Source organism: Ptychodera flava, chromosome 16, assembly GCF_041260155.1.
Source record: "Ptychodera flava strain L36383 chromosome 16, AS_Pfla_20210202, whole genome shotgun sequence".
Taxonomy (NCBI): domain Eukaryota; kingdom Metazoa; phylum Hemichordata; class Enteropneusta; family Ptychoderidae; genus Ptychodera; species Ptychodera flava.
In genome coordinates, this window is record NC_091943.1 from 18,619,511 (window position 1) to 18,635,939 (window position 16,429).

At 40.6% G+C, this 16,429-nt stretch overlaps 1 protein-coding gene across 3 annotated transcripts in view; it reads left to right on the plus strand.

The window, feature by feature from the left end:
- Positions 1-16,429, plus strand: part of LOC139114216 (epidermal growth factor-like protein 7) — a 50,591-nt gene that overhangs the window by 22,488 nt on the left and 11,674 nt on the right. For all 3 annotated transcript variants that reach the window (XM_070675795.1, XM_070675796.1, XM_070675794.1), the window contains exon 2: positions 6,103-6,228. In XM_070675795.1, coding sequence (XP_070531896.1) covers positions 6,103-6,228 — 126 coding nt within the window. The remainder of the gene's footprint in view (positions 1-6,102; positions 6,229-16,429) is intronic.

Here is a 16,429-nt window from a genome sequence, read left to right on the forward strand (position 1 = left end):
TCACTTGCTGTTTGCTTGAACTGTAACGGCAAAACGTGTTATCGGCATTTTTATTTTGCGCTCAGTAACACCAGAGTTCATCGACGGCAGCCTTCCACCTGTCGTTTATCTCCTTCGATTGGTTTAACTGATTCCGTTAGTCAGCTTAGATATGCCAGCAACGCAATAAAATGTAGAGTTGCGCCATTAGAGAAGCTGGACGAGACGCTCTTTACAGATATACGTGTATGTGTCGGTCGCTCAACCATCAAGGCGCGTAAGAACAGCGGCTAGTAACAGCTGCCGCTAATTTTTGTGATAGGTCGTAGGAATGGTCGATGCCATTTATTAGTTTCCTTGATCTAGGCTCCAATTGATCGAGTTTGCCGAAAAAAATCGCAGAAGGAAATAACTCGGGATAAACTGAATCATTAAATTCGGGTTTTTAAGGTAAGCTAAAACAGTCGCCAAAAATATTCCCACACTTATATTTCTAGTTAATAGTAGCGTGTCATCATCATGATCGGCAGAACTACAAAAATCAGCGCCATCGCCACGCTATCGCTGAAACCAACACCACAGCCACCACCGTGATCACCGCAGCGGCCCACAAAACGTTGCGATTGAAGCCATCGCTGAAAGAAGACAAATAAAACCTCAGTTTCGTCACGGTCATCACTCGCACGACACGGCTATACACCACCATCTCCATCCTCCCCGAAAGCACACTCCAACCTTTAATAGCTGCAGCGGGAGCCGAAGAGGTCATTCAACTGTATTACTGAACTGGGTATTCTAGTGCAAAGTATGTGCGTGTTTGCTCTTGGTTGCTGTCCTTAAAACAATCTTGGTCTTACAAATTGGTCGTCCATTGTTCACGGAGACACCTATCGCTGTAATGCGGAGAACCCGCAGCAGAAGATTTACTGCCATGAGTAAATCACCACGACCCAGTTAATTCCAAGCAGGAGCGTAACCCGAGGGCAAGTTCGTTTCAGAACATTTTTCAGATGTTTTGGCGAGTTTCGGATAAAAAAAAACAACTTCGTCACTCGTGCACACTCTCTTTTTAGCGAATTGTCATCAGGTTCTCGAGCAAGCGCGAGGGAACAGGCACAACAGGAGTAGACCACGTCATAAACTTGAACTATAGACATACTTAGGAAATTACTCGCTTCTACTTGTAAAAGTTTTCTTTTACCGATCACCACCGCCAACCTTCGTCAAAGATAAATTTCAAAATGTTTTAGAAACATTTCAGACAGTTTAACGAGGAACCATACAAGGTACATGGCTCTTAGTTTGACACGGGCACAACACAAGCAGCGACTATTACCTGCTACGGACCGTGTATGTATACTCCACGCACGGCCGTGTTTATGTGTGGGACGCGGTGTGCAGCATGTACTACCGGAGTGCAATCGTGCATGGAGGCGAATAGACCGACCTTATGCTCAGTCGACCATAAATCGGGACCCGGGGTGACAACTTCTTAAATAGTCTAACAAGATTAGAAACCCCTTTCTTTTAACCAGATCGCTAAACCACTTATGCCGCAAATCGCTGGGAAACTGAATAAAATTACGGGAAAATAATTACGACTACGGGAATAAGGTTAAGTGATCATTCAAGGATGTACGTTACTTTAAGTAGATTGGTGCTGCTTCTGTCGTAAATTTTCCTTGCTTTAAACTTTAACACAAAAGTCTGACTTTTGGACAGAGAAACCAAGCGTGGTCCATTAGAGACATTGTCGTTTCTCGACGACAGGAGTTGTTATTTTGGTGGGCTCTGTTCGCAACCAGCGACGGCCCTTGTCGGGAACCTGGATAATATATCGTCACGAGACAAATATCGCGGCCATTGAACTGAAGGATGGAGAAGAAAATGAGAAGTCCTTTCCACAGAGGATTTATTACTTGGGTTTAGTCTTGATTTAGTCTTGAAGGCTATTGAGTAAGAATTAAACTTTTTGCATTGCTGCCACACTCCGCAACCATTACAGCGTGACATGACGGATCTCATTAATTTATAGACCAATTTTCTGTCAGGTGATATGAGAACCTCTTTTGGCTCCGACATAGTCGCTCCTGAGGGACCGTATAATTGATCATCACCTTCAGCAATGTGCGTTCCTTTCTCTTCACAAGCAACAGCTTTTGGCAGCAAGTTTTCTACCGTAACGGGAAGAGGTCACGCTGTAGCCATGTGGAACAATGCATTCCAACACTTCAAGGGCTCCGTTTTCAAGCTAAATTCCCACCCAACCCTCGAATTAATTCAATTTCTTGTTTGCGAGATAGACAAAAGCGGCCCCGAGTTCGAGTTTTAAAAAACAGAAGTCGTCACTCACTGAGAAACATCTCAAATCTTGCAATGCGATATCGATTTAGGTAGTATGCGCCTGGAGATTGAAAGACTTAAACTTTTGCTCAAACTTTCCTAAACCAAAATTTAAACGAATCAACAATAAAAATCGGGGGTCACCGAGCAAAGTTTGGAACTAGAGAAACAAATTACCCAACATTTTTGCCATATTTGAAATTCAAAATGGCCGCTACCCCTGTGTTAATCCTGTAGGGGGAAATAAAATTTTCGAAAAAAAAAGACGGTGAAAGTTTTTCTTTCTGCGAGAGCTTTGCTTTAAAATGAGCCCCCACAAGTGGTAGATCAGAAAAGAATTGTAGAAATTTGAGAGTCCGCATGTCTGTCCCCGAGGCGCGTTCTACCTTAAGAGGGGCCAGGTCAGGCGAAGAAAGTCGGGTGGCAGAGAGGATAATAGCGATAGAGGATAGGGAAAGAGGCAGACAAAACCAAACAAACATACATCCTTACGTGGCATACGATGGAAGGAGCTGAAATTGGTTTACTGCAGAACACTTGTCGGTTAGGTGTCATGATAAATGATAATGTCATGACAATGTAGTCGACTTTGGCAACGTTTCAAACATTTCCATCATAATTTTACATGTAGTTTACGAATTCCCAAAGCGTCTTATCACTGTACGGCACTTAGGCGAACTTGTACAGAAGAGTTGGCTCTCATTTGAATTCGGAAGGAACGCAAAGGGTGGTGTAGAATTCCAATGATTGAAAAGGAGCCACACGGGGGTAAAAAAATCAGAGATAGCTTCATTCATGCTTGGTAAATCCTGATTTGAAATCCTTTCAACAAGTGTTAATAAGTGTGAGTTGAAACCTGACATACTGCAAGCTGAATTTTATAGATAACCCGCTTGACTGTTTCTGTCTAGGGAGTCAATAAAGCGACTATTCCCCCATCCATATGAACCGTGCTATGGATCATGACACTTTCTTCTCGGGCCAGTGCATTCGATATGTCTTCACAAGTCATTAAGAACCCACAGCGGTATTTGCATTCTGGATGCGAGTGCTTTGAGGTGTACGCACAGCCATGTTGTCTGTGAGGAACTGTAGTATGGTGTAGTTGTTTTTGGCGGGGCTTCGAAATTCAACGACTTGCAGGTATATAGTCCACACACGGCATCTGTCAACGTTATCTCGATAAAACATTCCAGAAGATCCCGCGTCCACCCTGTTGACTTCGCAGACAGCAACTTTCTACGCAAGTTAGTCAGTCGACATCGTGGGAAGTTGGAACCAAATCTCCGGGTTTTGTTTCAAAGCAGGTGTGCTCCTCATTTTGGTGTAGTGGTACTCAATAAATTGATAAATAACAGCCGTGTGTGCACAACACATCGACCTACATAAACAAACAGAAAGGCCGAGATTTTTGCTTTGCGTACGCGCATCCAAACAAAATTCTCAAAATCGGCGCTAACACTTTTCCTCTAAAAACATTTAATGTCATTGTCTTCCATAGTCAACAGCAAAACTCTAAAGTGACCATGAAAGATTTGGAATGAGCGAAAAAAATTCCTTGACATGGGCAGCATTTCAAAATTCAAATTTCCGTCATACCGTATGTCAACTCTACGAGGGAATTATTGTGATTTTCACAAAACCAAGACTAGAGAACTTCATTCACTCATCAAGGTTCAAAATGAGTCTTCTAAACTATTAAAATAGAAAGATATTGTAGAAAATGAATGTCCGAAAAGGAAGTTGTCAAGGAGGCGCTTATCATACCAGAAGACAAGAGTCCAACTTATATGGAGTGCCTTTCGGGTAATTTTTTTTTCGGTTATAATATGAACTGAAAAACTAGTAAGTATGGTGGTTTTATAATAAATTGGCTTTTTGGGAAGTGATTTACGCATTAAAACAGGCCTTTATTCGATGGATATAAAACGTACATTTTTTCACTATGCGTCTTACATCCCACTTCTTCAGAACTAATTTTCAGCTTATCCTCTCTCGCCATTCAAAAGATGATCGTAATATGCCGGTGTTAGAACTATGCAATAGAGGGCATCAGCCTCGGTCACATGATCAAAGTGGCTCAAAACATGAGAAAAATATGCCCAAAGTACTTCTAAATCACGAGAAATTATCCGCCCAAAATATTCCTTCTTAGTTCTAATTGTTGAAGATTTCATACCACAACAAAAAATTGCCCTTAAAGTAATCAACACAGGGTTTCATTTTTCGAGTTGCGTTCATTGTAACAATTTTCGATCGGTACCAAGGGCGTGTGTTTCTCTGATTAGCAGGCTTGTTTTTCGTCATTTGTACTCTATGTTTACCATTGCCATACATCGTTTCAACCGAACAATGTAAAACCCGGAACGTTTAATGAGATCTTCGCAGCTTTTTTCCCCCGCAATACGAGCATCAATAAAGAATTTAATGTTTTCTTATCGGCGTTTCGTTATCGACGTCCTAATAAAGTTCATGATACCAAACATATATTGTATGTTAAACTACTGCAGTCTGGAGAATGCGCGAGTCGAATGATCTCCCCGCGAAGAAAACGAGTTTCATCCAGTTTAATACGCCCATGCTGTTTGCTCTCCCCCTCTCAGTCGATTGTTCACAATTAATGTGCAAGGGGGTCGGTGCGGAGCGGCTATGTATATTTGAAATGTAAATACATCTGGGTCTTTCGTTCGCTGGCACGTATGTGTGGAGTTCAGCGTTAGGGTACGCAGTTGCAGAAAACAGCTCCGGGGTAATTTAGTTCGATGGTTTAGATGAAAACCGCCAGGAGTTAACATCTATCGCTTCCACAGGAATTCTGATCACGGGTCGTAACATAGGTTTGTCTCGCAAACCGGCAAACTTTACTCCAGTGGTAGCGGAATCTTTAGCGCTCTTTCGGATGAATCATCTTGTCGACCAATACGGTTATTCATTGATTTATGCGACTTTGTGGAAACACAACAGACTCCAAATTCAATGATATGTCGTGTTGTGTTCCCCTCTTCCTAAATTTGTCACTGGTGTTGGATTTTCTGTAAAATTCTTGGTAAAAAGAAAGAAATAAGACCAGGAAGCCCACAGTTGAATTTCAATTTTAGATTTGAAATCTGACGATGAGTTCTTTCGGGCGTAAATAGTCCCATCGCATCACTGCTAAACTTTTAAAACAATAACAGAAATGTTGACGCGAGAGCTCTTCCAGTCCAGTACTTTAATTAGTGTTCTGTTGGCCGTAAAAAACCTTGGAGAGGCTGTTTGTTTTCAAACTGATCGAACTTTATGAGCCATTAAATAGCAAGAAATGTTAAGTGAGGGCAGTCATTTCAACGATGCACATCATGCAGAATAAGTACCTTCCGATTGCAATACCTTGAACGATTTGCCAGATGTGTGAACTTTTCATGACGCCACAGGCTCAGCCAGTTTCTTGTTCTCTAGAGAGTTCATCTTCGTTCTGAGAGGGTACTTTGTAATGACTGACTAAGCAGAGAGAGAGAGAGAGAGAGAGAGAGAGAGAGAGAGAGAGAGAGAGAGAGAGAGAGAGAGAGAGAGAGAGAGAGAGAGAGAGAGAGAGACTGAATGGGTACATCTGAATTAGGCACATATACAACTATTTTTTAGATCGCTTATTTTATCGAATTTGATCGCCAGATGACTCAGCAAAAATTAAATGGGCAAAACCAAAACTAAATGAGATGGTGTTATTTCGAGAATGTTAAAAGAATTCGTCGACTCGGACGACAAAGTTTACACTTGTTTATTTTCTGTTTTCTTTTCCAGGAGACATGTGTGCACTGCCCAACAAATGGTGACACGACCAGTGATGAGGGTTGGAAGTTACTGCAAGCCGATCTACAAGCCGTACATGACTAAATGTGACGGTTACAAATTGTGCAGTCGCTACAGGTAGGTCAAAGTATTCAGGGCTGCATCTGCAAGACATTTATCACTGCTCTACCGTAATAGCCGGTGGTCACCGAAATTGCACGTCGCACAGTCCATCCTGAAAAATAGCTTCAGCCATGACACCGTGCCCACCTTGGATGACCTTCCATTGTATACTGTCCGGCAACTTTTCAGCTTGCAGTGACGTCGACTTCTGTGAGCTTGAGAGATTCGACACGGTTTGGATTTGTTTATTCAAGGGCCTACAAAATATGTTTCTCGGAGATATGTTTGCTGTTATATGTCTGTCATTTTTGTGGTTATCTTGCTGCGTGTCTGTCTATATATGTCTGTCTGGCTTTGTGTAATGTACCTACGTATCACACACTTATAACAGTATCAGGCACTTGGTGTATAGGACACAAATTGAATGAGACGCAGTCTGCTCCTTATCACAAATGCAGGATAAAAAGATGTGTTATAATTTGACTTCAATTCGTATCGGACCATAACCTTATAATGTACGTCTAGGAAATTGCAAATATGCAGTTGCGAGATCGCTATCTCGTATGCGTAAAACTCCACGAAACTGTGGCCATTATGAACTTTAAACATCGGAAAATGTTGAAATAAATTTTCTTCTCTAATCACAAATTTTGCGTTTGGGATCCTGATTTTCATTTTTAATTACATGACAGAGAATGTTTAACAGTTTCTTCAAGCAAAGTGAAAACAAACGTTTTCAAACAAAACTTTTAATTTCCTTTACCTTAATGCTATCGAGAAATAAAAATGCCTCACTTCTTGAATTTCAGATCGTACACATTTCATTTTCTCATCACTTTTTGGATTTAAAGAACATTTGAACTTTTTACTGAAAAATTATGTTTAAGTGAATCACACTCTAAAGGTAGACATACTAGGGAAATATTTAACCTTTTGAGCACCAAAATCAATTTTCGTCACCTTTAGAAAATATACTACTGACTCCAGTCAGTTTTTTTCCAATTTTTGTCAAAATTGTAATAACAAACTGTAACCAGCAAAATGTGATGTCCATTTGGTCCAAAATTATCAAAAAATTACAGAAAAATCTATAAATATTGGTAAAATGTTGCACTAAAATTTTGGTGGGAACAATTACAGCACTCCTGACAAATGGTTAATGCGTTGCGTGGATTACCATGTCCATTTCTTTGCATTCTTCGCTTTCCTGTAGCACTTGATTTCAACTGCGATTAGACGGAAGAGGGCTTGGCGCTACAAGGATGTAACAGTCACTCCTTTTCGCACGTACTCTGGTAATTTTGTTCACCAAACGAGACCGGCGGTATCAAGTTACCCTAGCAATTTATTTTGACGCATTCCACGCTTTTAATTCACACTTGGTGTACTTTTTTATAATCCATGGTGAACATCTTGTTGCAAAAATACTGTGATCGTTGTACAGTGTAATTCCAAACATTTTTAAATAGGATGTAGTATTAGAGTCAATCCTATGATACAAAATTGTTTAGTGATGACACATAGTGTGATGAAATACAGGACGAAGTGCTCAAAACTTGAATCTAAACACTCATGCACGTGTCAGTATATTTACATTGGTTTATAGATAGATACACACATTGATACATAATGGATGGACAGATAGATAGATAGATAGATAGATAGATAGCTAGATAGATAGATAGATAGATAGATAGATAGATAGATAGATAGATAGATAGATAGATAGATAGATAGATAGATAGATAGATAGATAGATAGATAGATAGAAAGGTAGAAGTAGGTAGGTAGGTAGGTAGGTAGGTACGTAGGTACGTACATACATACATACATGCATGCATGCATGCATGCATGCATGCATGCATGCATGCATGCATGCATGCATGCATGCGTATCGTACGTACGTACGTACGTACGTACGTACGTACGTACGTACGTACGTACGTACGTACGTACGTACGTACGTACGTACGTACGTACATACATACATACATACATATACATACATACATACATACATACATACATACATACATACATACATACATACATACATACATACATACATACATACATACATACATATTGCGGCACGATGTTCATCAAGATTGAGTCCTTGTATCTCTTCTTTCAATTACCTTTTCACCTACATGTATATTGGAATAGCCCAGAATGCGTAATCATATCAATCGCCGCCCTCTTGACCTATAAAGGTGATTAAGGAACGTCTTGAGGAAACAAGAACCTCTCAACCTTTCAAATCCGACCATTCCTTTCTATCGAAATTAGCAACACTGTGTCTGATCTGAAACACATTCTGTCAATCTTTAACAAGTGACCTCCGATGAATAACTTTCTGCATATTTTCCACATTACTTTTGTCGGCCTTAATCTTATAATGATCACTGTATCATCGCCATGCTCGTTTGTATTACAGTGTTACCATTTATAGGAAAGAGTTATTGAAATCACCGACAACGCTTAACATGTTAAGCTTGATCTAACTTCACGCCTTGGATGATACAAGTGAAAGTTTGTCCTCGTAAACAGACAAAAATCTGACTAAAACCTTTGGTGATCAAACGAAGTCTTGCAAAGACGTTGCATTTGACTTTTTTTCAAATGTCCCCTATGGTTGATTTGTAGCAGTCCTGAAGAAGTTAACATAAAATAAGATTTCATTAGATTGCAGCAAGCGACAATACGATTTGAATAAATTTGAAAAACGGCTTAAATCTGGAGATCAGAACATAGTATAGAATGCATTTAGTTTCAAAACAACTTCACTATTTTTTGTAATTATTTGATTGAATCGGCACTCTTCTGTCCACAAGTATGCATGGATTCAACCATTTCTCTGTGAACCAATCTCTTTCAGGCTTACGCAGCACTTGTCCATGTGTCAATCTTCCCAATGAAATATCGACTTCGACAATGGTTTTCATCGCGCCATAATCAAACCGTTGACCCAACATCTCAATTGACCATGACCGACGACACTTCAAAGAATACTTCGATCACAGACAAGGAAAAGCGCGCGCGTCTCTCTTGATAAAAAACTTTTAAAAGCAGCCTATCACTGACATGCTACGTTAAAATTAGAGAGGTCGTTGCGGTCACGTGATGATTAAGTGGACTCAGCGGAGATCGGACATTCGATACAGATTGTTTGCTGAAGTTTTTCTAAACTTATGGAAAGTTCAATTGTTTTAAATTGGTTACAAATATCGGATGACAAATAAGTTTAAAAAACGAGATCGTGGAAAACGGTGTAACCAAAGCATGTTTGCCGAAACCAGGACCGTTGAATGAAAGAAGTTGAGGGTTGAATTTTGAAACACACTTGCTAGGCATCTCCGTGTGTGTCGTACATGATTGGTGTTACGCTTCCTTGCTTTGGCAAGGCGCCAAAGCGGCCCATACATCGACGTTTTCAGGCGTAGCTATACTGAAAACTGGCCACGTTGAAAAACAGCAGCCTCGTCAACTTCACAACTCTGTAAAATTTGAACCTCACACGGGAGAACGGGCCAGAATTCATTTCGAGGGCTAACGATGTCGTCTAATAGATTCTCAGAGATTTTTCATACAAAAAGTTATCAAATTCAAAACAACAAGTAAAGCTTACGCCCATTACAAGACGCTGAATCCTCAGAAACCCCTCCTGAAGTATTCGTGTAAATCAGCGTTGTACTGACGTCTGGCAATAATCTTTGACAGACGGGAGAATATCGCCTTCAAATAGTTACAAGCAAAAATCATGTTGCCAGACAGCTATTGGCTGGACGTATCACTCTTCCACCTGTCATTGTCAATATACGTTCGTTCACACTATGCTCCGACGGTCCAGCTGCCCATTTACCCCGAAGCAAAAGTTGCGCGCGGTGACCTCTTAAAAACGACGCATATTTGATTTTCTCTCCGGTTTCCGCCGAGCATGTGGCCCTCCTGTGACAAAGCTGGCAGAACGAGATGACCCTAGTTAACCTTCTCTCCAGCTCTCCCGAATACTGATATTTGTTTTTTGAGGGGGAAAGCTCGCAAAACACCTCGTACGGCATTTTGCTTTTCTCTGGTTATGCTTCGTGTTACATTTTTTTCTGATTTTTGTCCTTAGCTGTGGATGTAACGTTTGATGATTTTTTCGCTATTTTGGTTTGGTATGTCAATTTCTTGTCAAGTTCTTGTTATGGTCCTTAAAACACATTGAAAGACCTACTACTAGTATATAGCTTGCCAATACAACGTCGAAACGTGTACAATACACTGTTATTGTTTACATTTGAATTTTAGTCCGCATTAGAATTTTACATGACAACAATAACAATGCAGTTTGCTCATGTGCAGGCTGATTTAACAAGTCGAATACTGTGTTGTTAAACATGATTCGGGAGTAGCATAGGAAACTGTACATTAAAGCAAAAAGTTTCAAATATCGTCAAAAGTTACAGCTACTGCAGATGAAAGGGAGGGTATCGTCGGAACTGCGCGTGTCCGACTTTCTCGTTCACAAACAGCTTGGATTTATTTCATGCATGATATCTAGATGCATCAAATCAACATAGCTGCAAATTTAAATTTTACGATAATCATTGTTTACAAACATGTTTTAAGGTTCCAAGACAAGAAATTGACCATTTTAAACTAACAATTCTGTAGTGTTTAATAAGCTCAGAACCCCTGTAAATTGTATATTTTCGGAAAGCTTAGATATAGGGAAACATTTTGGTTACCATAGTGTCACCACTGTTTACATAACTATCACATGACAGGTAATTTGCATAACCTTTCAAAAATCGGTTTTCCCTATGTTTTGTTTCAATGCTTTAAGATATGCGGCTGAAATTTATGTGAGTGCAAGCTGTCCTATGAGTCTTCAAAAGTGTGTCTCAGAATTTTTTAAACCTTCTTAAACAGTTTTTATGCCGGAAAAACTTCCAGGGCAGTGAATTTTACCATAGTTGATTTCTTTAAAATTGTGCTCCAAAAAAACTAAGCAAGATATAAAAAATCTGAGACACACTTTGGAAGAGCATTGTGACAGCTTGCATTCCAGCAAGTTTGAGTAAGATATTTTGAGGTATTGAGACAAAACATAGGGAAAACCGATTTTTGAAAGGTTATGCAAATTACCTTGTCACGTGATAGTTATGTAAACAATGGTGACACTGTGGTTATCAAAATGTTCCTGTATATATAGGCTTTCAGAAAATGTATACTTTATGGGGGTTTTGAGCTTATTAACTGTTAGAGAATTGTCAGATTAAAAAGGTCAAATTTCTTGTCTTGGAACCTTAATATCATCAATCGCCAACGTACCCTAGATACTGTGTTTACATGGGTCTTTGGCGTCCCTGGCAACCTTTGAGCAGATTCCGACGACACCCTCCCTTTAATCTTCTCGCCGCCATTATGTAAATTTGCATCAATGCACAGGTAAACCCTGCTGCGAAAGAAGGAAAAAAAAGACCAAATTAGCAAAGAAAGAGGCTTCCAACTAACTCTAAAGCACAATGACTGGTGTCATAACTGCCTGAATTATAGCATACAGAACCAACCAATGGATCCCCAATACACAAATTATCACCACATTACTCCTTATATCAGACACAGAGGCATCGTTCAAATGTTTTCTAAAACGGCTGATTTTATGTGATTAAAAATAGTTTGAGGTCGGTGAAAGTGTATGAACGGGCATCACGACCGGGCGTTGTACAGAAAGTGATTACTGCATGGCATACTTGATTTGTTTCAAGTGTCATGGGTCTATGATAGTAACGATACTTTTTTCTTTTCATATCCCATGATGCCACTGCCTTAGAAAGGTGGGTCGGTGGAAGTGTAAGCGCTCTGACATAGCAGCTCTGTTTATGGAAATTGAGCCGTACATCTATTCTAAAGTGTCGTTTCAGAGGGGGAAGGTAACACATGTTTTTGTCCAGCCCAACACCATTACTCGATGCAAACATGTTCGGTTGGTTTCAGGTACTGGCGTGGCATGGGGGCTCTCGAAGTACGAGAAACATCTGGCAGAATTTCAAAGTAAACAATGGGTTTTTACCCTCGCTCGCAACGTGTGTACACGTTGTCCATCTCATGTTCAAACCAGTGCGAATGTGCTCTGCTACCTTTAGCGCCAGTCTAGCGTATTTCCGCACCTGTCACCGAGACATTGACACAAACAAAAAAAAATAAGATATTTTGTCATACTTTGCAACCGGATTTTAAAGATCTGAAACAGCGGTCTGTGATCACACGCCGTGCAAGTCATATACGCACGGGGGACAACGTCTCGGCAGCTCATCTGTATGAATCTCCAGCCGCCAATATTTGTGAGCGATCACAACAATACAGCGTCTCTAGACTTCGAGAGGTTTTGATTCTTTGTTTTATACGCGAACACTAAAACATATAAAAAGATGCTTCTTGTCTCCCTCTGCACCATAAACCTTGGCGTAGACATATAGCCGGTCAAGCAGTATATGCCTCTACTAGCAACGTCGTGCACTGAGCGCCAGACATTATATGCTATCGAGCTTCTTCACAGATATAGATAATAGCAAGGAAGTGTAGTACATCTTCGTTCTATCAAAGAACGCAAGGAGCGCCGTTAGAAGCTATCACGAACTACTTTCCGCTAATTTCATCTTCATAAGGGCTCGAGAGTCCCACTAGATCTTCAAATTGCGTCATTGGAAGCGATTGCAGCTCACACTGATATTCGGTTCACTTCAGCTATCACCGGAATGCTGACACATTGTCAATTAATTTTCTTTCGATCGATCTCGCGCTCAAAAAGTACATGCGCGTTCGTTCTCTATCGCAAGTGTCGTCAGGTTTGTGATAAGATGTCCGCGAGTTGGCGAACTTTAAAGTGTCGAGATATTCTGGATCGAGCGTGCTGCTGTCAGGGTCAGGCGCCTAGAAAGCGTGTTAGTAGATCATAGGTTGCACAGCTACGAGATGACGGTATTCGTGAGACACTAAGTACGTCTTGTGCCCGCAAATACCCTTTTTCCAAGTGTAACTATCATCAGTTAAAATCATTAGGCGTTTTCTTATTCTTCCAAAATAACATACTGAAGCTTTCACTATTAATCTTCTTAATGTTGTCCGTACACTCGTTTTGAACGCTCCCAATTTAAAAGCTGATATATTGATATATTAGACTAAGTCCGGACATAAATTAATTTGGATGGCATGAGACTAATACAAACCATTCGCTGAAACATGGGGTTCAAAGCAGTTTATAGTCGATTCTTCTTCAAGAATGATAGCATGAACGGATTTCATAGCAGTGTTTTTAACCCTTTCACCACCATGGTTTGAACCAATCCCATCGTTTTCTATGGTAAAGTTGGACCTCTAGAGAGGCAAATGGGGGAGGGTTAAAAGTTGGACGAAAAGAGATGAAACAAGATTGTGTAAGGGTCGTATAGACGGCGTAAATTGTGGTCTGCGACAGTGTTTTGAACAACGCTCACTGTTTCACATTACGGACTTCACCGCTTTTCGTTTCCATCATAGCTGAGCAAAATACTAACAAAGTTCAGACCTCCCCTTCAAATAATAGCAAATACCTGAAGCGTTCCCGTCGAGAGCACATGATTGGAGTCCAACATCGCGTGAAAGGTCGCTACCTGCCCCCGAGTCCAACATTCATGGCATGGTTCGATTAATAGGGTTGTTATGATAGTTTGTGGTTGATAATAAAAACCGCAGCGGTCATTACCGTGGGGGTCTGTCTTCTATTTCACCGATGTGATAACTCGATAACTTGAACTCTCACTCCGTCAATCAAACTTGCTTGCACTTGCAATTGCGCAAAAGTGACATTTTGTCGCCCCGTGTTGTGTTAAAGGGTTTCATACGTAACACGCAGAAATTGTCGGTTCCATTCACCCCGTCGATATGTTCTTACGTGCATATGTTTTGCCTTTTTGCCCAGTAATAACATTTAGCAAGCGTTCTCGGCGAACGGTGGACGTTGGGCAGCAATCTAATGAACAGAATGTTCATGTCAGATTACCCTGCATTCACGAAAATCAAACTTGGCACGGTGTTTATCTTAAAACTTTTTATTGTGTACCTAACACGCGTGTTGAAATTTTTGATGGCTTGTTAGACAGTGACAGTGATAAGATTCAGTTGCCCCCCGTACGCAGAACAGAAAAAATGGAACGGTGATAAATATCGGTTGTCGGTCAAAAATGTTTGTATAGGGAATTGTATACGTCAGGGCAGCTGGCAAATTTTGATATGAAGACAATTCATTCGGTTTCTTAGACCAAAGATGTCTTTGCATTTGTATTCTTCTTTTCTTTGCATCTCTTCGTCTACTTCCTATGCCTGTCGGCTTGTCTTCCTGTCTCTATACATCGTTGTCTCTGTCCAAAACACACACACGCACACGTGCACACACACACACACACCCACACACACACACACTCTCTCTCTCTCTCTCTCTCTCTCTCTCTCTCTCTCTCCTTCTCTCTCTCTCTCTCTCTCTCTCTCTCTCTCTCTCTCTCTCTCTCTCTCCCCCCCCCGGCAAAAATTAAAATACTTTCAGGCGGAAGGAAATGATGAATTCCATTGATAATTGGACAAGCTTATTCGCGGCACCAACAGTTATTCCTGTGAAAATTGAACTCTGCTTTATTAACTAAGCTCAAAAAAACATCCCGTTAATTGGAATCCTAGACGCCAGCAGATGGAATTGGTTTGAAGAGCCATTTCAGTGAGTGGTTATTGTTGGCTACTTTGTCGAATCTTTCATTTCTAAGTTGTGGTGGAGCTGTTCTTAAATGAAGTTGTAATGGGATAAAACAACATCTGTGGCTGCTGTGTCATTGTGACGGCTGTATCTAAAAGTTAGATAGTGAAATGCCGGTCATTGGCTCGGTCTCTAAGCGTTCTACTGAATGGGGCGCAGAGGCCGACGTCCTGCAGTGCGTCTCGGGTTTCGCTCGGACTCGCCGAAAGGTGTCGCGCACATTTTGTTTATCTCGGCAGCGCAATTGCCCGACTGCTTTACACCGTCCGGGTTTGATTTTTTTGTTTATTTCTTCGCAAAAATAATTATTTTTCTTGACTTTTTCCAAATGATTTCCAATGCTGGTGTTGCGTGTCAAGGGCTCCTAATGGCAAACACATTGGCACCCTGACACTGGGCGCGTACCTCGATATTTGGATATTAAAATGTTAATAAAAGTGACCTGTAAAACAAAACTATGCGTCGATGGAGCAAACAGGGTGCTGTGATATGAATAACGCTTCAGGGAAAACCAGATCTGATGAATTTGAGTTTATCTAGTTTTTATTTCAGAGGGGCACACGACTGACCTCACCGCCCCAGGCCGAAAGTTTGGCAACGATTTTCTCAAAGCACCAGGCAAATTATGCGTCTCCCGACGAAGCACATTTTTTAAAGTCTCCCTTTTTCGAATGAACAACTTTCAGACAATCGGGCAAAGGGAATTGTACTGAAAACCAAAAACCAAAGTAATGCGTCATTCCTTCGGCAATAAAATGAAAAGCGCGCGCAGAATTCTCCAACGAAGTCAAGCCTTTCATGTTGAACGATTCTCTTCTTTGGTTTCGAAGACGGTCCATTTCAAGCAATTGTGGGCATAAAATATATGACGATTTATTTCAAGCCATCGATAATTTCCTTCTCCGCTTCCCGTTTTTAATTGCAAGATTCGCCTTTAAAAATCGTTTTTTTAATGAAACTGTTTCCTTCCACACAAGCTGAGACAACGCAATATTCAGTTTCGAGGAGTAAGAATAGCACAGCTATAAAGAACTAAACCATGTTGTGATCTACAACAGTAATTGGAACCAAAGGTCTGTCAACTCCATAGGAAAAGATTCCTTGAATATATCTCCAGTATTCCAGTAAGTAGTTCGTATTGAGCGGGTTGAAGTGTTTACATTTTTCTCCTTCATAAAATGTTATATTAAAGGAGGTCGAGGTCAAATAATCGACTGTTGTCCATCTACAAAAAAATACGCTGGCCATTCCTACTTCGGTTCAAGAGCTCTAATCGCTGTCCGACCTAGTTTGCCATTTTTAAGGTAGTATGCGCCTCGAAAGCGAAAAAACTGAAACTTTCCTCTATTAAACTTTCAACCATTACCTTGCTATATAGAGAATGGATGATCAGAGTCACCTTGCGAAGCTTGGTACCAGGGAAACAAAATTACCAAACATTTA